General features: G+C 50.4%; 7 protein-coding genes across 7 annotated transcripts in view; 4 read left to right on the forward strand and 3 right to left on the reverse strand.

Annotated features, from left to right (window-relative positions):
* The window catches only part of PpBr36_06059 (uncharacterized protein), a gene marked incomplete at both ends in the record, with an annotated part of 925 nt that extends 298 nt beyond the window's left edge, over positions 1–627 (forward strand). Inside the window, one exon of the mRNA XM_029893206.1 lies at positions 65–627. Within this exon, the coding sequence (XP_029746239.1) occupies positions 65–627 (563 nt within the window). The remainder of the gene's footprint in view (positions 1–64) is intronic.
* A 685-nt stretch (positions 628–1,312) lies between these two features.
* PpBr36_06060 (uncharacterized protein) lies at positions 1,313–4,052 on the reverse strand (the record flags this gene model as incomplete). Its single annotated transcript, XM_029893207.1, has 3 exons — positions 1,313–2,230; positions 2,301–3,892; positions 3,956–4,052. 3 exons carry the CDS (start codon positions 4,050–4,052, stop codon positions 1,313–1,315), a joined length of 2,607 nt encoding a protein of 868 aa, XP_029745714.1.
* A 3,695-nt stretch (positions 4,053–7,747) lies between these two features.
* PpBr36_06061 (uncharacterized protein) lies at positions 7,748–10,258 on the reverse strand (the record flags this gene model as incomplete). The annotated part of the gene is made up of 1 exon (XM_029893208.1): positions 7,748–10,258. One exon carries the CDS (start codon positions 10,256–10,258, stop codon positions 7,748–7,750), a length of 2,511 nt encoding a protein of 836 aa, XP_029745715.1.
* Positions 10,259–10,916: 658 nt separating this feature from the next.
* PpBr36_06062 (uncharacterized protein) lies at positions 10,917–11,326 on the forward strand (the record flags this gene model as incomplete). The annotated part of the gene is made up of 2 exons (XM_029893209.1): positions 10,917–10,920; positions 11,001–11,326. 2 exons carry the CDS (start codon positions 10,917–10,919, stop codon positions 11,324–11,326), a joined length of 330 nt encoding a protein of 109 aa, XP_029745697.1.
* A 235-nt stretch (positions 11,327–11,561) lies between these two features.
* PpBr36_06063 (uncharacterized protein) lies at positions 11,562–12,527 on the reverse strand (the record flags this gene model as incomplete). The annotated part of the gene is made up of 3 exons (XM_029893210.1): positions 11,562–11,892; positions 11,967–12,414; positions 12,497–12,527. The coding sequence occupies 3 exons, from the start codon at positions 12,525–12,527 to the stop codon at positions 11,562–11,564; spliced, it is 810 nt and encodes a 269-aa protein (XP_029746188.1).
* A 507-nt stretch (positions 12,528–13,034) lies between these two features.
* Positions 13,035–14,736, forward strand: PpBr36_06064 (uncharacterized protein; the record flags this gene model as incomplete). The annotated part of the gene is made up of 2 exons (XM_029893211.1): positions 13,035–14,636; positions 14,704–14,736. 2 exons carry the CDS (start codon positions 13,035–13,037, stop codon positions 14,734–14,736), a joined length of 1,635 nt encoding a protein of 544 aa, XP_029745712.1.
* A 2,071-nt stretch (positions 14,737–16,807) lies between these two features.
* PpBr36_06065 (uncharacterized protein) lies at positions 16,808–18,875 on the forward strand (the record flags this gene model as incomplete). Its single annotated transcript, XM_029893212.1, has 5 exons — positions 16,808–16,867; positions 16,970–17,016; positions 17,091–17,655; positions 17,747–17,890; positions 17,997–18,875. The coding sequence occupies 5 exons, from the start codon at positions 16,808–16,810 to the stop codon at positions 18,873–18,875; spliced, it is 1,695 nt and encodes a 564-aa protein (XP_029745713.1).
* Between the last annotated feature and the right edge of the window lie 1,599 nt (positions 18,876–20,474).

Consider the following 20,474-nt stretch of genomic DNA (forward strand, 5'->3'; position numbering starts at 1 on the left):
GACGGACATCAACAAAGTAGCGCCCACATACTGACACATCCTCCTTCTCCTCTCCCCCAAACAGACGGTGTCCCCAAAAGCCGGAGGAGCACAAAGTTCCGCACCGGTTTCGCGGTCTACACGCCGCAGGTGAAGCGGCCGTCGACCACGGACCCGCTTGCGGCCTTTCACCAAAAGCAGATCAAGGACATGGACCCGCGGGGCGCGCGGACGCGGCTGTTTGACCGCGCCAATCGGGAGGGCGTCAAGGTCGGCGACGTGCTGATGGTGACGACGCGCCGGTCCGTCGAGCCCTTTTCGGGCGTGTGCCTGTCGATCCGCCGCGCCGGCATCGACACGGCCATCCTGCTGCGCACCGCCCTGACCAAGATCGGCGTTGAGATGTGGTTCAAGATCTACAGCCGCAACGTCGTCGGCATCGACATCGTCCAGCGCCGGCCCAAGCGCGCCCGCCGCGCCCGCCTCACCTACATGCGCCAGCCCAAGCACGACCGCGGCAACGTCGACGCCGCCGTCACCGCCTGGCGCAAGTCGCGTAACATTCTGGGTTCCCGCAATAAGAGTGCCGAGAAGCCCGGCGCCAGGCCTGGAGCAAAGGCAGGGGCAAAGGGTGGCAAGAGGAAGTAAACCAACAAGCTTTGAGGGGGGGTTGGATGGGGTGAGTGTTTACATGGGCTTGGGATCGGGACCCTCTGGCACCTAGATTCAAGGCAAGTGTGCCTGCTGGTCGTGTATTAAATCCTGCCCGGTCTGGGAATCACCTTGAATGTATTCGTGTATTGCATATATGAGGAGGACATCGAGTGCCAGGCACATCGGATGAGAGGGGCATGTACTATCTGAGAACATAGACATATTGTAACAAAACACGATTTGAAAATCCTTGTAATGACATTTTTGACCGAGCCATTTTCGTATGGCTTACACTGTGCTGCACATCACTTTGTTTCGGGTTTAGATTTACATGTCATTTTGAGACATGACGAGCTAAATGATTCACGGTTCTGTAGCCAAATCCATTTTGACTAACTGTCGTCTGTTGTAGGAGCTTGATCCACGAATCGTCCCATGAAAGAACAACGCATCAAGGGGGGGAAACCCGAGATTCCCCAACTACAAAACACATATTAAGAGGCCTCGTAGTCCTTGTGTATTCATTTTTGTTGACAACAAAAAGCCACGCCAATAGAACACGCTTGCCAAGAGAAAGAAGACCCAAAACGATGTAAACCTCCAGTAAAATATGTAACAGAAACAAAGAGAAAAGGAATTAAAAAAAAAAAAAAAGGTACGCCGTTCGACAAAGCACTCTCTAGTGTCTCGCAGGAATGCCGGTTGACGGTATTGGAACCTGCGCTATGGTCTCAGCCCTTCTCAATGATGACCTGGACCGCTCGTACATCTCATAATACTCTTCTTCCTCCATATCGGCCGCCGACCTCCTTCGCATCGGGGGCCCAGGGGGTGTCGCTGCCGGTCCAGGATGCATGAGCTGCACCAGAACGTTGCTGTTGACGCGCGTCATGCTCCGGCCGCGCCTTACAGACGAGCCCACCCCTTGGGTGGCAGTCGACATGCCAGAAGCGCGACGGTGCAACTGGAACTGTGAATCAAGAGAGTTGTCCGCTTGGGCCGCTTCCTTCTTCTCTTCGGTCACGTTGCGTGAGTCGCCAGGCAGCAGCACAGCTCGGTCAAGACCGTAAGGAAGACCACGGTGGCGACCGCGAATCTGCATCGCCACTATGACGAGCTTGCCAACTGTCGAGAACTGTGCAACCAGGGAAGTATTGACGTTGGTATATCCCAAACTCAGGCCGACCGTACCATAGGCACTAACAACCTCAAACAGGACGGCGAACATCGTGATGTCTCCTGTCTGCAGACGCGTGCCCTCCGAGATGGACAAAATAAAGTAACCCAGGAAGATGAACCACAAGTCGAAAGACAGCTGCCGCCGGAAGTGAGAGCCAAGATGCGACACCTGCTCGTCGTCTTCCGCGTTGGAGTAGATCCCCAAAGCACTTTCCTCGTACACATTGGTCCTGCGCACTGAAATAGCAATCGGAAAGACCGAGATATACATCATGATGATGTAGGATGTCAACACGGCCGGGTGGAGCTGAGAGAGATTCACACTCGCAAAGCCGGCAGTTCTGGTGGAAGCAGCCTGGAACACACCGTTCAGAATCTTGATGCCCGTAGGCATTTCAAAGACTGGGCCGCTGTCGAGCTGTGACAAATTGAGGAGTACAGCTTGTCAGAACACATATCAACTGAACACTAGAAGCCAGATAACTCACATCCAAGACAATGAAAAAGATCAGGTCGATCCCGTTCAGCGCTAGAAGGATCCAGAATAGCCACCAAGTGGCTGCAGCGGGAAAGAGCAGCGTGAAGCATCTTCGAGGGTGGTCAAGTAAAAACCTGAGCTCTTCCCATAGTCCACTGCCCTGAGGGACAATCAGGGAGAAAATCCATATGAGAAATCGGAGCATGATCGGGAACCCCGTGTTCCCGATAATGATCAGGAAGCTCATCAACAGGAGCGGGAAAGTGGCCGTATTGAACGACACCATGCTGTCTGGCGTAAGCGTAAATCCGAGGTCCATGAAAGCCGAATTGGCCGTGAAAAAGCCCCACCACGTCCGGCTCTGACCTGCTTGGTCGACAACAACTCCCCAGCGCTCTGTCAACTGGATCCAGGGCAGCAAACAGACAACACCCAGGACGGAAAATCCCATAAAGTAGAAGACCAGGACCTTTGCTAGAGACTTCAGCGACCTGTACTCGATACCGCCCATCTCTTCACGCTGCTCCTCGGACATTCCTGGAAAATTTGAATTGCGGGCGATTGTCGGGGTCCACGAAAGGTAGGGCGTATCTTCCACCTTGTCCTGGGTGAACGCCCTGCGGACGCTGCCAAAAGTTGAGCGCCTGCGAAGTCCCTCGGGCAAATGCGTTCGCTCATGCTCTTCGTCACTATCGTCCTCGTGAAGCCTGGGTTTCTTGTTTTTGAAAATGCGCGGCACTCGCAACTTTAACGGATCGAGAGTGTTCTTAATGGCTTCGAACTCCTCCGCCATTTCCTCACGCGCCGGTGGCTTGGTCGGCTCCTGGATAACAATAGTCTGCTGACGAGGCCCGGGGGCCCGCCCATCGACAGAGTGCATACTGTGCGGGCGACGGTGAGGTGAAATAGGTGAGCGGGGCATGGCATCTTCATCGGCACCATGCTCGACCCTCTCCGGCGCCATACCCAGCTCGACGTCTCTCGGTCCGGGAATTCGCAAAGTCTCGCCCTCGTTTCGTTGGCGTTCTAGGATGGCAACGTGCTCCTCGGTCGTCCTAGGCTTGGGGAGGTCTCTATCTCGGCTGTCCATTCCATCGTCTGTCGGGTCAGTGTCTCTGGATGATTTGGGCGTGTTGGACATGCCATCAAGCCTTCGCTCAGGAACCGGAGACAAGAGCATGCCATCGTTAGTGATCCTGGTGTCGCCGTTGTCGCGCATGACAGTTATGTTTCTACCATTGACGCCGTTTTCCACATCGTGCATGTGATTTTGGTCGACGCTCTTGGCTTTGGACCGAGTTTGGGCAAAAGTCGAGCGTCGTTTTCTCGCATCCTTAACCAAGTCCTGGAATTTCTTCTCGAACCAGTACAGGCGGAGAAATACCACAAAGGAGTTGATTGTGATCGGACTGCACATCATACACACAATGTACAAGATGGACTGCTGAAAAGTGTTGAGCAGGTTGACGTCGACGGGGTTGAGTCCAGACTGCGTTGCTGCTCCGCTTCCAAAGACGAGTGCGTCTATGAAAGAGACAGCAGCACCTCCTGAAGCGTATATTAGGACGGAAGCTAAGATGGTCTGGCCAAGGATATAGAAATCTGCGCATGGTCCTCAGCGAAAAGTGACCTTTCAGATGATAGAGACAGGATGATTTGTCTTACAGTGTGCGCTGATGAAGTTGAAATGAGGCTGCTTGGAAAAGAATGCAGGCTTCAAGCTCTTAGCCTGAGCCTTTAAAAAATCCTTGACATGGGCCATGGTTTATGAGATATATATCTTCCAAGCCCACAATGGAATCAGTTGGAGGTAAAATAATGACAGTATCAGATACTGGGAGGCAGTTGAACTCGTGTGCAAGAGTCCCCGTCGTGCACACGCGACAACGACCAAATATTTGCCCGCGATGCTACGAAAGCCGTGAGTGACGACAGATAATATAGGAAAATTTCATGATGATCGATATGACAGTGTAGGGAATGAGTGCAGTGAAGATGATGGTGAAAGGGGGTGGAGGCAAGCTAAGTAAGTTCTGATTTATTTCATGTACGAGTCCATGGTGATGTGAGCAGTCGGTAGCTTTTTTTAGGTGAGATATCCAGCCAAGCAGAGGCGCGGGCTTGACACAGCGTCAGAAACTGTGAGAAACCATTCCACGAGGTTGTTTTTTTGGTGTGGAGAGGCGGGTGGTTATTAAGTCAGATGGTGGATGACGGAAAACGGTGGCATACAGACAAGCAGGAAATGAATGGCAAATTGACAATTGGCTTCGAATAAAGTGGTGGAACGAATGCTAATGCTGGGAGATGCTGGGTAAATAAAAATTTTGGGATTAAACGTAAAGATAAGGAAGGAATAGCCCGTCAGGTGGGAATGGCGCCAGCGTTTAGGGGATTTGCCCTGCCTCTCCTAAAACATAAAGACGAAGGCAAGCAGGAAAAGCTGCAATGCTGAAGCTGAAAATCAAAAGTCTCCTTCGCGGAACTCGAGACATGAGCAGGCGGGCGCGCCAAGAAAAATTGTTCCACTGGAAGCGGCAGACAGGGATGGGCTGCCTTGGCCGTACAGTAAAACCAACGCTGACTGTTATTTTGCTATGGTGGTCCCTTGCACCGTAGTATTTTCTCCTGGTGCGCTAGGTTGCAGGTGCAGGTGCAGGTGCAGGCAGGGTCAGGAGGTTTGGCATGGGATCAACAGCCCTTGATCCTTACCAGAAATCAGAAATGCCCTGTCTTCGATGAGCATTTTCTTCCAATGTTCCACCCGAACCTTGTAGTTCGGGTTCGACTGGCATCGAATCGAATCTCATTTTCCTCCCATCTCCCTTGCTACTTTGGGTTTACTATGTAGATCTAGACACAACCCCAAAGAAATTAGGAGAAAAATGCACAAAAAAAAAAAAAAAAAAAAAAAGGTCTGGCGTATCCATACAAGTCCAACTGCCAACCGCCGCTTACCACATATGTAATCCGCCTTAGGCTCAACTGTCGTGGCAGTGTCCTTTGGTTTTTGGTCTGGATTGACCACTCTCAAACCTGGCTTGATTGGCTCCCCCCAAACACTTTTTTTCCTCTTTCCTTTTGCAGAAATTACCGTGTTACCACGTTGTACCTATGGATACTGCGCCCCGTGCTGGTGGTATTTATTTCTGGGGGGATTCGTGAACCCTGCAACCCTGCAGCGCACGAGCCGTTGTCAAGCCTTCTAGGCGGATGCCGGGACTTGTCCGGCGCTCAGCGATTATTTGATCCCCACCAAGAAAGATTTTTTGGGTGGCATGGGGGTCGTTTATCGCGGTCAATCAATCAAACAATCAATCTTAAGAGACAAAAAAAAACCCCCCCCATAATCTTGTGCTGATAGATAACGAAATAATGGGTGATACTTGTGCAAGGTTTCTTCTTTTCTTTTCTTTCTTTTTTTTTTTTTTTTTTTTTTTTTCCTCTGGCGTCGTGTCAAGTTTGCCCCTGTTTGGCAATTTTTGCATTGCATCACCTCTCCATGCCAAAGCCATGATTCACCCACGTGTGTTGTTCTCTCTTCACCAGTCGGGACAGCGCATGCATTGTGGCGTTATACAGCGATGTACCAGTACTGCACTGCCTAGATTGCCAGGCGTACAGGCTCTATAGCGACTCAGGGTCCTGGCGGTCGCAGGTCTTTTGAATGAAACCACGCATGACGACATGTTTACGGAAAACCTCAACATACGTAAAGCAGCGAGCAACATTTCATTAAAGTTTTCTTTCATCCACACTATCGCTTCTGGACTGAATAAAACTGGGGGGGGGGGGGGGGGNGACAATTGTCAAGGAACATCCGGCAGGTCATACAAGTATGCTACTGATGCTCGAACTATCTATCAAGGTAGACAGCTTGGCAGAATACAACTTGGCCGCTGCTGACTGGATGAATCATGACAGCAGATCCAGGCTGTCCAGAGGCGCGCTGTAAGAGCTACCCTATAGGTATTGTCATATTAACTTGTAAACTTGATAGCCCTTCACACTATATCCCCAAATATAGAGAGCCCCGGACGGTTACTGGGCGGGTAATCAACGCTGACCCGCTTGAACCGAGAAACAAGCGATGAATGAAAGAGATACAACCCTACCCCATTATACCAAAAATAGTATCGGATAGTATCAACGCATGCATCACTGCCAACATTTCTGTAACACCATCAATGTGCAAAGTAAACATGTGCCATGTATCGAAACAACTCTTTTGATCTGGCGGTGACGATCCCCGAAGAAGCTTAGTTGTCCACTCATCTCTACACGTAGTACACTCTACCCCCTGAATGATTGTGCAAGTGGGGGAAATCTTTGCTTTGGAGGCCTGGATTTGTCCAAATCAACAATTTCCATGTCGTGTTGATTGGATTATTATACATATGAGATACGCAAGGACAGAAGCAATTCAGCGTTTGGTATAGGACAAGTCCCAGTACCGAACTTGTTGGCCCACTTGCATATTCATTCAGGGGGGTCGACTGTATGCAAGTACGTGACATTGATATCAACAATCTACATGTACCCTGCTACCAGTGGGTTTTCGATCGGGCTTGTGATATCGAATTGACCTTGCCAGGCTTACCACTCTTGCTTTTGCTTATATCTGCAGCGATCCGCCCTTGGTGCAGAAATGCAAGGGTTAATGCGCCGATCAATCCTGCTTCCGCCTACCGAACTTTTCCCCTTGTGTTCAGTCTGATCTGCAGGGCAGATGATGACAATGGATGAGTCTACTGTACATAGTATGGTACTGAATGATTGCTTCAACCTTTGCGTTGCTATCGGACGAATGGAAACAATATCTCAAACCAGTAAAGCCCTGTTCTTTTGCTATTTATCTAATTCTAGACTAGAAGCTCTCATCACGCCATGGGTACCGCTTCCAAACTCGTCCAGGAGCTGCAATGGAATATCAAAATACACAGCCGACAGAATCTTCGAGATGCCAATGGGCTGGCTAATGCGGTAAAATATGCAAAAGAAATATGACGTACCCTGAGCACACATATCTCAGGTATCAACCGATCATCTCCGATACCTAGAGTTTAACGTAAAGCTCATTCGTGCAAGACATTTGGCATTCATGACACAGCGCTACGAACAGTGACTGGATTGGCGCTTAAAAATAAGCCCCCGAAGGACGGCTATGTATGACCGATTACGAGCTGAAAATATCGCGAAAAAAATGTGTGAACTAGCCTCCGTAACTAGTCTAATAAATCACAGTGGACTGTCGGACGTTGATCAGCCTGTAATCATCTCGTGTGCCAACCAGGCAGATTCGCTTCTGCCATGGTCACCAATCAAGTAAGTGTCTTGCCACAAAACAATAACTATCCTACACAGGAGCTCAGCTGCTCTTATCTACAAACATTTCAATTTGGATGGTACGACGCCCCCAAAAAAAAAACCAAAAAAAAAAAAACCAAAAAACAAAAATCAGCCCACCTGTCTTCGCTTCTCGTTTTCTCTCGCAATCTTCTTGAAAAATGAGCTGCTCTCTGCCTTTTTGGTCTTCTTGAGCTGTGTATTCCTGGTCGGTCCACGTTCCATCATCGTCATACCCTGCCCGCCGCTGTATTCATCCATTCGGCCGGCCATACGTCTGACGTTGGCCTTCTTTCTGCCCTTGCCTGCTATTTTGCCGCTGTGGAACAAATCGTCTATCTCCTCGTCTCCTTCCGTCTGTTTCTCGTTCTCAATTTGAATCTCCCGGAGCAACTCAAGCCGTGATTCCGCCGTGTTGTACTTGAGGTCGGGAATATTCTCCATATTGGCCAGCTGCGTGATGACCTTGAAAGCGTAGCCTTGATCGACAAGGAATGCTTGCCTTTTTGCTGAATAGTACATTTCAGTTGTGTCCTTCGAAACCAGTGAGTAAAAAAATGCGTTGAAACCCTCGTCGTTTCTCCTTTTGGCTCGCAAGATCCGCCCAAGTCGCTGCGCCTCCTGACGACGGGATCCATAGTGGGATGAGATCTGAATGAGGCAGGTCGCTTCGGGAAGATCCAACGATGTGTCGCCAATCTTGGAAAGAAACAGTGTGTTGATCTCCGGATTATGTTGAAAGTTCTTCAAAATCAACTGTCGTTCCGAATTGCTGGTACCGCCGTAAATCATGCATTTGTTCAACACGGACGCGTATTTCTTGAGTGCGTACACATTGTCCGAGAACACAATGATCTTGTCGCCACGTGCTTCGTGATAGTTGATTAAATATTGGCAGGCTTGGAACTTCATGGGGTTCATGATGTACAGCAGAGCCTTGTGGTTGCTGGTGCTCCTCAAGTACTCGCGGTAGAACTCAGTGGGCATCGGGCACCAGACCTCGGCGCACTGAACCCTTGCGATGTGCCCTCCGAGTGAAAGTTCCATCCAGTTAGCCTCGTATAGTTTGGGTCCAATGAGGAAGTTCAGATCCGATATCTTATCGTCCTCTCGAAGAAGGGTCGCCGTCAAGCCAAGTTTCGAGTGAGACTTGAGCGCCGAGGTCACCCTTCTGAACATCTTTGCAGGCGCAACGTGCACCTCGTCCAAGATCATGAGACCCCACTCCCGTGACTGGAGCCAGTCTAGAATCTTGAGCGTCTCGTGCGATCGCTTTTTCTTATCATGAGTAATCATGTTATAGGTGGCGACAACAATTCCAGTCTCGCTGTTGAACTTTTGCTTGTCATCGGACGTGAAGGCAACAATGTCGGCCGGCGCGATGTTGGACCACTTGAGGAATTCGTCACGCCACTGGACGACCGACATGGTACTTGTGCACAGCACAATGACTCCCCGCTTGATCGTGCAAGCAGCCGTAATTCCCACCAGGGTTTTGCCTGCTCCACAAGGCAAGACGATGATCCCGCTCTTTGCGCGGCCGTTACCGAACATCTTGCTGAGACTCTTTTCCTGGTATGGACGGACTTGTGTGTTCGGCCTGAGATCAATGTCGAGGACCGGATTGAACGTATCATTTCGGAAATCGTACTCTTCCAAGATGGGATAGTTGAGCTCTAGGCACCGTTTCTGTACGATTTCCACACCCTCGTCCTCTATTTGGAATGCATGGACGGCCTGGGCATCGTCTTCATCCTCTGCTTCCAGTGCCTTGGTAAGCATGTCCTCCTCGACGGGCTTGTCACCCTCTGCATTCGTAGCGTCGGTCGAGTTGGGATCCTGGACTTGCTTCACCCCCGAAGCCTCTTTAGTTCCGGGAATGACAAGACCGCCTCGTTTCGGGGCAGCCGTGGTGATGGCTTCTGAACCTTGTACACGCAAGGGGCCAATAACCTCGTCCTTCAGTAAGATCTGCAGCACGTTTGGGTCGGAACTCTCAACAAAATACTGCGTGTTTTTCAATACAAGCTTCACTTTGCCGTAGCTTTTAGTAGAGACCTCGATGAAGTCGCGCATGGAATCAGGAAGTGGAGTCTTCAGGAATCTGTCAAGGGTGCTGATGATATCTTGTGGGTGCAAGCCGACTGAGACTGCAGCGTACAGACTATGAGCCGTCAAAGCGTACTCATGCAAGAATGTCGGCCTTGATTGGGGCTCAGCTATGGTGATGAGGAAGTCTTGGGCCTGTTCGGCGAGCGGATTGAAGCTCTCCAAAATGATGATGCCCTTGTCAGGATTAATCCACAATGGCCGATTCGCATGATCAGGCTTGAGCTTCAAATACGAATAGTCGCGTTTGCCGTTCTTGAACAAATTTGACACCGAGTCCATTTTGGACCCTGAAGCTGGCGGCTTGGAGGTTTGTGGAGCAAATGTTGCAATGACTTTGCTGTAGTCGAGGCCTTCAACGTCGCCGTCATCATCATCTGAGTTCTCCGATTCCGAACTCGCCATACTACGAGGAGTGCCAGGCCCAGGTGTCGACGCAGCGGAAGCCTTGCCGCTCTTTGCAGGGCCCGTGGCGCCCGAGGCCTTCCTCTTTATGGTCACCTTGGGCGGCATCGCGTCTGCAATCCGATGCGATTTGATTTTGATTGCTCGCTCAGTTTCACAAAGCAGCAAGACTCGCAGTTCCTGAGGGAAACCTGAGTTTGAAAGCTTTGGAAATCGGTGCGAGTGTGGCCTAGATTGGCAGTGTGAGATGTGAAAGATGAATGTTAGGTTGACGAAAGTAGTACGAAGACTGGTCGGAGTTTTAGTAAGGCATGTCAATGTTGAGGTAAGGCGAACGAGCGGCTCCATATTATTCAGCTACTTGATGTACCCCATATCCCTGCAGGCGGGGCTTCCATCGATGGGAAGTCAAATTGAGCCGACGCGGGGTGGCGGGCTACAACTTTTATGGGCGCGTTTTTGATTGTCAAGTATTTATCACCGAAGCAACCTGTCTGTCATACTTCTCAGGTACATCAGTCACCAACTTTATCTTCCCCAGGGTTGTGGGAAGAAGAATCTCAGCCTACATTATTCCACAGCCGAAAAGGTTGCTCCGTCAACAACCACATCAGAATCAGGATGTGGTGAGTCATCCTATGTGCTTTGCAGGCATGAACTGACTGCCACACAGCGCTGACGGTCCTCGTGATTTCTCCAGCAAACACATACTGAATGCACAAGTCTCAATCCGGTCGCCATGCTGTAACGCGCCCCTATCCATACTATGAGTCAGAATTCAACACACGACTCCCTCCCCATGGGATGGTGTCAGACAGGTACTAATCTGGCGCGCGAGAGGGTATTACAGGCCGTAAATGGTTCGACTGCGCCGATTGCCATCATGAACAGGAGGACCACGAGCTTCGGAAGACGCTCGAAATGACATTTGCCTGCAAAAAGTGCAAGAAGTGCTTCCGCAAGGATGTCCAGGAGTTCGAAGAGGCTGACGAGTACTGCCCACACTGCGACAACCATTTTGTACTCGATGCCGTGACTCCAAAGGCTGCCCTCACAGTCGAGGCTGAGGATGCTAGGGTAGATAACAGAATGCTCAAGTCGGGCGATGATAGAATCAAGGGTGAGAAGCAGCGCACAATATTCGACCCAGAAATCGAAGCAGACAAACTAGGCTAGCAAGTTAATATGGCGAGGGAGTCAGTTGACCATAGGATAGGATTAATGCATTCACTGGGCGTCTCGGGAATCATAATACCACCAAAAAAAAAAAACCTCACAAACATCAAAGCATATCAACATCGTAGCCCCAGACTGATCGATCGCGCAAGATATCTTACATTAGCTGTTGCTGTGATCTATAGCCCTGCTCTTCGTCATGTCTCGTGCCATATGCATATACTACTTGCTCGCTCTACTGGTCATCGGAACTGCCCGCCTCCCTGGTCAAGATAGCTGCGCTTCCCGTGCCTGGTGTGCGTCCTGTCTTCTTCTTGGCTGCCTCCTCCTGCTTCTCTTGCTCAATGTTCTTGACATAATCCTCAATGTCCTCCACCGGAAGCATTTCAATAGATTTTCCAGGTGCCATGATAGCAATCTCGATATTCTTTGCGCCTGTCTGAACAACCTCCAAGAGCGACTTGATGGCAAGCCGAATGGTCTGCTCCCGATCCATATCTTCCTTGTAGTTCCGCTCAAGGAACTCACGCACGGTCTTGCTTGACCTTCCAATAGCGTTTGCCTTCCTATAAAAGAAAAATGATGAGCACCCATGTTCCATTTTGCCTTGACCGAGTAACCACATGCTATAGCGACTTACCATGCCGAGTAGATGCCCGAAGGCTCAGTCTGATACAGTCTTGGGACCTTGCTACCGTTGTCGAACCCAACAACAAGGGTGCTGATGCCGAACGGCCGTACACCTCCGCTCTGGGTGTAGCGTTGTTGCACGCCGGCGACGTACTTGGTGATGTACTCTATCGTGACAGGGTCCTCGACGGTGAGACGGTGCGACTGGGCTTCTAACCGAGCCTTATCGACGAGGATCCGGGCGTCGGCGTTGAGGCCGGCGAACGCAAGGCAGACATGGGTGTCGATGAGGCCGATCTTGGAGGGGGTGATGCGCGTGTCTTGCAGCTTCATGGCCGACCTCTTTTCGCATCCGAGCACAACGATGTCCGCACCTTTAACACCAACAGCACATGTGCCTCGCTTTACGGCTTCACCCGCGTACTCCACCTGGAAGACGTGGCCATCGGGACTGAACACTGACGGGGAGGGGGTAGCTGGGTTAGCCAACTGCCAGTCTGGGGTGGGTGCGGTTGCTCCGCATGTAATGTCCAAGCTCACCCGAAAGAGCTCTATCGTAGCCTGATGCCATTTTGCAGAAACTTTGTTGTTATATGATCTTTTTCTTGCTCCCTCGTGTTGATGATTGTAAAAAAAAAAAACGGTGCTCTGTTCGCAATGGTCTGTGGTGGGCGGAAGGTTGAGGTCGTTTCAACGTGCGGTGCGGCGGTCTGCTTGTTGGAGTTGCAGGCGGCAGCTCTGACGAAGCTCAACTCGCGGGCAACGCTGTACTGAACTTGACCCCAGGCAGCTTGAGAGCTTTAGCAGGGCCCGCAGCTACCAAAGCGAATGGTTAAACAGATCTCCTTCCTGATTGGTTCAGAGCAGCAGAGTGGGTCTACATGTCAATGGCCTCAAACAGTTTAAGTCACGTGGGAGAGCGTGATCGTTCGACAAAATGAGGAATCACGATCAGTGAAGACATTCGATTCCTTCAACTCCCCGTCTATTTTTTGTTCTTATCTTTTTTTTTTATGATTTTCTTCTACTTTCTATTTTTCTTCTTCGGTGCTTCTTTATTCGCTGTCTAAATTTCAAAATGGCGATGAGGTACCCTATCGCGAGGGCTCTGAGAAGACCTCAGAGTGCTCTTTGGAAGAGGTGCTTACCAACCCCTGCGATATCGGCGTTACAAAGTCCTCGCTGCATTTCAACTGCAGAAGAAAATAAAGATGTGCCAAAGCCTGCCGTCAAATTCACTTCCGAAACATACCCAAGCATCCAAAGGGACTCGCGCTTTGCCCAAGTTACTCCGGAACATGTAAGCTACTTTAAAAAGCTTTTGGGCAGCAGCTCTGCCGTAATTGATGCCGTCACCAACGAAGGCGCGAGCGAGGACGTCGAGGCCTACAACAGTGATTGGATGCGCAAGTATCGGGGCCACTGCAAGTTGGTACTGAAGCCGGCATCTGCCGAGGAAGTCAGCAAGATCCTCAAATACTGTAACGAAAACAAGCTTGCCGTGGTGCCCCAGGGAGGAAACACCGGGCTCGTTGGCGGTTCCGTGCCGGTTTTTGACGAGATAGTGATCAACCTAAGCCGCATGAACAAGGTGCGCGATTTTGATGAGGTCAGCGGCACACTAGTAGCCGATGCGGGATGTATCCTCGAAGTTGTAGACCAATACCTGGCCGAAAGAGGATGTATTTTCCCGCTTGACCTGGGAGCAAAGGGGTCCTGTCAAATCGGAGGGAATGTTTCCACCAACGCTGGCGGGCTACGGCTCCTGCGCTACGGCAGTCTACACGGATCTGTCCTTGGCCTTGAGGTGGTACTTCCTGACGGCACAATCTTGAACGACCTCTGCAAGCTACGGAAGAACAACACCGGTTATGATCTCAAGCAACTGTTTATCGGAGCTGAGGGTTCGATCGGCATCGTTACCGGCATTTCGATACAATGTCCTCAGAGGCCTCAAGCAGTCAATGTTGCCTTCTTGGGGCTTGAGTCGTATGAGAAGGCACAGCAGGCCTTTCGCGCAGCTAAGGGCCAGCTCTCGGAGATTCTTTCCGCATTCGAGCTCATGGATGGCACAAGTCAAAACTTGGTGCGGGATGTGACCAAGAACAAGAAGCCGCTCGATGGCGAATACCCGTTCTACTGCTTGATCGAGACCAGCGGCTCCAACACTGAGCACGACAGTGCCAAGCTGGAAACTTTCCTCGAGAGTGTCATGGAGAAGGAAATTGTATCGGACGGTGTGGTTGCGCAAGATGAAACTCAAATCAAGTCGCTGTGGGCATGGCGTGAAGGAATCGCCGAGGTCTCTGGCCACTTTGGCGGTGTGTACAAGTACGATGTATCCATCCCCCTCAAGGAAATGTATCAGCTTGTCGAGGACACAAAGGTGCGTATCGAGGAAGCAGGTCTGCTCGGTGACACCAACGATCATCCGGTTGTGGCTGTCACGGGTTATGGACACATGGGTGATTCGAATCTTCACCTCAACGTCTGTGTGAGGCGCTATGACAAGAAGGTGGAGAGCGTCCTGGAGCCATTCGTTTACGAATGGATTGCCAAACGGGAAGGTAGCATCAGCGCAGAGCATGGTCTGGGGCTGGCCAAGAAGAACTACATAGGATACAGCCGGACCGAAGGCATGGTTGGGCTCATGAAGCACATCAAGACTCTTTACGACCCGGTAAGTCCTCGATGCCTCCTTATATTCTGAGATTCTGAGTATAGGAACTTGCTAACCCTGACTCCAGAATGGTATCATGAACCCTTATAAGTACATATAGGGTGGCAAAGTAATCGATGACTATTCATGCAAGTTTGAATATAATAATCACCATTTCCGGCAATAGTCCAGCACAGCGTCCGCTTTTTTTTTCTTTTTTTTTTTCTCTTTCATCTCACCGTGTTTTTTTCCCAGAGCGCATGTTCCTTACACCTATGCGCAAGAACCACGCAAGTTGTAACTCGAGCCACACACGAAAAGTCGGACCGGATCGCTGTCTGGCGTTTGCAATCCCCGTAAACCATGAGGTCATCAGCCCATTGACGGACGTTCTCACATCACCGAGCATTTCATCACAACGAGTAGCCCTTGTTGAGTTCGTCTTAAACATGATGAACCTGAAGTGACCCTAATTCACTCTTGGCTACAAGGAAACATGTAGCAAGAGGATGGGCGTTTCAGCTCATGCGCGTCTGGTACCTCCCTTCTTCCCCTGACAGAAATACTAACCACAGGTTATCCCCCTACTCATGTTTTCTGCAGTCAGCTCTATTTGTTGTCAATGGCCACAGAGCGCAATATGTACCCGGCATGAACGTACATCATGATCAAGTGTGTGCGTGCGTGTGTCGGCAAGCAAGCCGGGGGATTTTCTCTTTTAAACCTCAATTATACCACTATTTGAGGAGTGGATGAGGGATGAGCATATGTTCGAAACCACTTGAACTCCCACGGCAATCTGCAAAGTTATTGCCTGTTTGTCATGAGCTTCTGTTGTCTGCTTATAAAAAAGATTACAAGGTCCCTGTTGTAAGCCGGATTCTTCTTCTTCTTCTCGTACGTTGTAACTTGAGTCTGAAGTAGCCACCAAGTCTGGGAATCAACGTAGGTTTGCAGAATGGCGGAGAGCACCCGCCTGGTAGGGCTGACATGCATGCAACTTGGTTCGGAGTGTCACTCAATGTAAGCTGGAAGCCTCTCAGCAACCAGCAAGTTGGAAGCCCCCCACATACCCATATTGCTGACCGACCCAGCTAATTTGCGTAGAGAAGCCAATAGGGATTTAGTGTCATACATCCGAAATGTCTGCCAATGTTTTCTCGCATTATACGATGCCGAATTTGTTTCCTGGAAACTATTTGGGCAAAATGCCCAATCTCGGGGCAAATCTAATGGATGCTACTAGGAAGACCTTGGCATGTTTTCTTTTCTTTTTTTTTTTTTTTTTTGAAGACCCAAAAAAAAACTGGAAAAAACTTTCAGTGCAGTTGTGCCCCTTGTTGTCAGACTCCCAGGTAGAGATGAACATGTATAGAACTACTGATCAACCGCTCGCTAGCTTGATGACAGTGTTTAATGATACGGCGGCCAAGTTGCATTTCTGCGCCTTGGGTTGCATGTCTAGCCGGAATTCTAGCCAAAGTCTTGACATCAGGGTATCCATCAGCCCTCCTTGAGCCAACCCAGAACTCTTGTCATACCCACAACATTCGGTCATGCACTACTCAGCCCTGGGGTAAAACATGGCAGAGGTCTGGATCTGACAATTTGACGAATGAGAGTTCCAAGAGCGTACGTGGCCCCTGCATCAACATGATATACCAGCCGTCTGGTAGCCTTCTGCACTCCCTCCCCGTGGATCGCATGTGGTTGTTAACCTAGTGGCTTAGCCTGGAAAACGGCCATGTGGGATTTTTTTTTTTTTTTTAAAAAAAATCTCACACTCGGGTCCGAGGTTACTCTGACCAAATTCAGCTCTCATCTCCAACTCATGTAGGTCTTGGGATCATCTAGATGGTATATCGGTAACAGACCGGTCTGCTGGTCATGTCGTAATTGCTGGAAGGGCCTTGCATGCATCCCGCGGGTCAGGCACCCATCACTCCCGTCACCGCTCACGGAGGTCCCCGTCGTCTACCGGCAGCCTTGGCTGCCAATCTTGCCAGGAGCGACTGTGCCTTTGTATGGGCTCTGAAAGGGAGGATCAAAAGAGCAAAGTCTCCGCTGGAGCTACTTAGTGTTATTTCCCTTTGGTTCTCGCCCCCAGATATCTTTTACATCACTCTGCCGTGATTGTGCCGATTTACTTGTCCACAAAAAAAAAAGAAAAAAAAGAAAACAAAGCGTAAACCATGGTTGGGGTTGCTGGCAAGTATAAAGGCTGCAACACTTGTCGAGGCAGGAGGGTAAAGGTATGTACCTACCTCGCCGGTCCCTTTCCCGCAATCTCCTTGACAACCCCCTCAGACATGATTGCCCAGCAATCACCTTGATTCTCGTAGATACCAGTCTAGTCACTGACGGATCCGGGAAAGTGTGACAACACTCGCCCATATTGCAGGTAAAGCCGATACTTATGTGACAGCTCGGATTTCGGTTCGCGTACCTGGTCTTTTGACAAAACTTTGAATGCAGGAAATGCACAGACAGCGGACGAGATTGCGGAGGATACGAGCGCGAGAGGGTCTTCATCATAGGCACGCCCCGAGAACATGGACGATGCTCGTCGCACCCACGTCGAGCCGTCAGCGGCAGATCACTGCGCAAAACGCCCGCATCGTTGGCATCCGAACGACCGGAGTCTGAGGAGCCAACAGTGCTGAAACATGAAGGCGCCCTCGAGACGCCCGCGGCGAGCAGGACGGATACGTATGACATGGTGCCTATCGAGCCGCTTCAACCTGCATGGGACGATCTTATCTCTGTGTCCTGCTCAGGTGTAGTATTAAGCCTACAGATCGCGTCTTTCAACACAAATTTGTCAATGGTTGACCAGAGCGGACAAGTTTCGAACGGTTCCAGGCTTAAGACCATATCGCTGCCCCCATACAAACTTCCAGATGCACGTCGATCCATGGGTAACCATGACTTTGAGTTGCGCTGCCATTGCTTGACGCACATCTCGGACGTGGAGGAGGTTCGCGATGAGATTTTGGGAAAAGTAACAGGTACAGACAGCATATGTCTGTTTCTCTTCGAGGTTAGCGCACCAACCCGAACAAGTTGACGAACATAGGTTGCATATTGAGTGAAGATCGCTCTTGACTAATTCAGTTCTTGGCCGTGCTCAGCGCAACTGGTCCGCTCTGTCTTCATCTCTGCCGTCTTGGATTCAAGATCCTGCACCGCCGAACTCTGTCAAACAGCTTGGCCCCGAAAACTTCAAGAATTTTCCAGCACACCACTTCTTCGCTCGGGTGTACCGTCCAAACTCTGTGAGTTCATAGCCACTTCCTGTCTCTCAACAACCCCAGGAGCTTCCTGAGGCATACTACTCAAACCGAAGTTAAGTCTACTGACGTTCTTCCTGGACCATGTCAGTTATTCGCGGCTGTCATCAACCGCAAGAGCACGTTTCTTGCAAGTCCCGAATGGACGAGCGTGCCTTGGGAACTTCACCCAAAATCAGCCATCGATCGACTGCTCGACGTAATTGCCCTCATCCCCGACTTGTTATCCCGCGCTGACCACATACTTCCTCACGCTCCAACCCTGGAAAGAAGAATGCTGGCCAACGACCTGTTGGGAAACTGTCTTAACGTGCAAGGCCTCCTGGACGGGTGGCTTCTCTCCCTTGATCACGACCTGGCCGGCGATGGCACGCCGGTGCCGCGACAGCTATACTGGGTCAACCCCATCGACGACTCAACGAGCATCCCCTTTGCGGACAGCACGTACGGCTTCCGAGATCTGCAGACGGCAACAGCACTGATATACTACTGGACGGCCTTGCTGATCCTGCTGCCCTGCATCGAGCGCCTGAACCAAGCCACCTACGAACCAATCCCCGAATCCTTTACGCAGCTCTTTCCGGCCAACTTCTACAACATGACGCAGCCGGACGGCATGTCGATGGGTCTCATGGGGACGCCGCTTCCAGGCGGGTCGGGTCCCATGGCGGACAGCCGTAGCGGCGGTGGCGGCGTCGGCCATGGCGGCAAGAGCACGCAAGAGCTCGCGGTCAACATTTGCAGAAGTTTGGATTTTGCGCTGGAACGTAGCGTCCAGCCCGACCTGCTGGCCGTCCCCTTTGCGGTGGTCGAAGAGCACTATCGAGAGACCAACATGGCGACTGGAGAAGCCGCCATGGAGTTGATGTGGTGCCAGGCTTTTAGCGAGCAGCTGTTGGCCAAAGGGCAGGGAATTGCTGATGTGGTGCAGCGGCGCAGCTGGAGTGAGCTGCGTCGTTTTGGGCCTTGACTTGCTGAAGGGGATTTTGCAAGCTTTGTTCTGTGGACTGTCTATCTTTTGTGGATTTTCCATTTGTATTAGATTAAACAACAAAGGAGACAACAGCCTCGATTTGGACCGGTTGGATATGTTTCTATCGAGATGTTGAACACACGCTATGGGCTGATAGGATAAATGACGGTTATATAATTTATTAGTTATGATTAAAATGCAAATGCCGGTCATTTTGTTCTTTTCTATCCCACAGTCCTGAAAGTACTTTGTTGAGTCTTGACGGACGTTGTGTTACCTTATTTCATCGAAGGTCTTTTACCCAACCAGCAGAACGCGAAAAGTCAGTGGCTTCAAAAGAAGAGAGGAACATATTCATTCATTCACCCTGTTGTGCTCTAATTGTAACTAGACACTCCATGTTTCGATTCGCCACGCCCCGCATGAGTGTTTTACCAGAGTCCAGGACTATAATAGGAACCACCACATAGGCAAGGGTCAGTAAGCAGTATTGAAATGAGTGATTGCGAAAACAGAAAAAAAAAAAAAAAATGCCCATGTGAAAGACACCGCCATGTACGGTATCATAAAGCGAGGTGTGTTGATGCTATAGAGGTGAGATTTCGAGAAGACTTATTTTCTTCCAGGCATAAAATTCCGAAGTGCCGCTTCCATCCGTGACGATCTGCCTTGTCCCGTGATGCATTTCCCAAGGTTATTTTCACTGCACAACCAGCCTTGAAACCTACCTAGGACTGACCATGGAAGAGTCTGAATCTGAATCTGAATCTAAATGCAGGGTGTAGTCTGGTTCACGGTTGGCAAGTGTGAATAACCCCACGTACATCCTTACAAAAGGGATATTGTTAAGGCTCGACAGGCTGTCATAACTTCCTAAGCTGTTGCCTCTCGTTCAACCACATTCAGCCATTCACTTTCACGGAAACGAATCAAGATGACCGCTCATATCGTGGGCTGACGTGATGTAAAATTGAAGGGTAGGGAGAGAATGGGGTTTGCTCCAGAGATTGGGGTGGGAATAGCTGGGCATTCCACCGAATTGAAACAGGCAAAGGGCATGACCGTCAATAGTATTCCTAGACACGACTTAAAATAAAAGAGAGCAAAAGCAAAAGGGGGGTAGGCGCAGAAGACTTGAGTCGATTGGTGAATGAGTGAGTCGTCACAGCTTGCGGGTCTGACGCTTCCCAAATTCATGCGTTAGTTCCGTCGAGAGGCAAACAGCCCACATCCACAAACTATGGTCCGAAGACCAGCAAGACAGGGCAGAGAGATCAGCATCCTAGAGTGGCAGCAAGTCGGGAGCACCCTTGCCAGGCGCTAGCAAAGTTCCGGCCCAGACTCTGCATTGTCGGGACTGTAGCATGGTTCCGCCATTGGACCAAAGAGAGATGCCGAAGCGCCGAGTGATGTGATGGTTATGGCCACTGGGGTAGTCGGGACTAGCAGGAACGGATACGGTAGAAACAATAAGGTGATAGTCGTGCAGGTATGGCGGATACAGACTTGGTTACGCCACAAATAGCCGTCAACGGCACCGAGGAAAAAGACAGCCGCACCCCAAATATCCGGGTGGGCAGGTCGGCACAAGTAGCA

The sequence above is a fragment of the Pyricularia pennisetigena genome (genome assembly GCF_004337985.1).
Source record: "Pyricularia pennisetigena strain Br36 chromosome 4 map unlocalized Pyricularia_pennisetigena_Br36_Scf_6, whole genome shotgun sequence".
Lineage (NCBI taxonomy): Eukaryota > Fungi > Ascomycota > Sordariomycetes > Magnaporthales > Pyriculariaceae > Pyricularia > Pyricularia pennisetigena.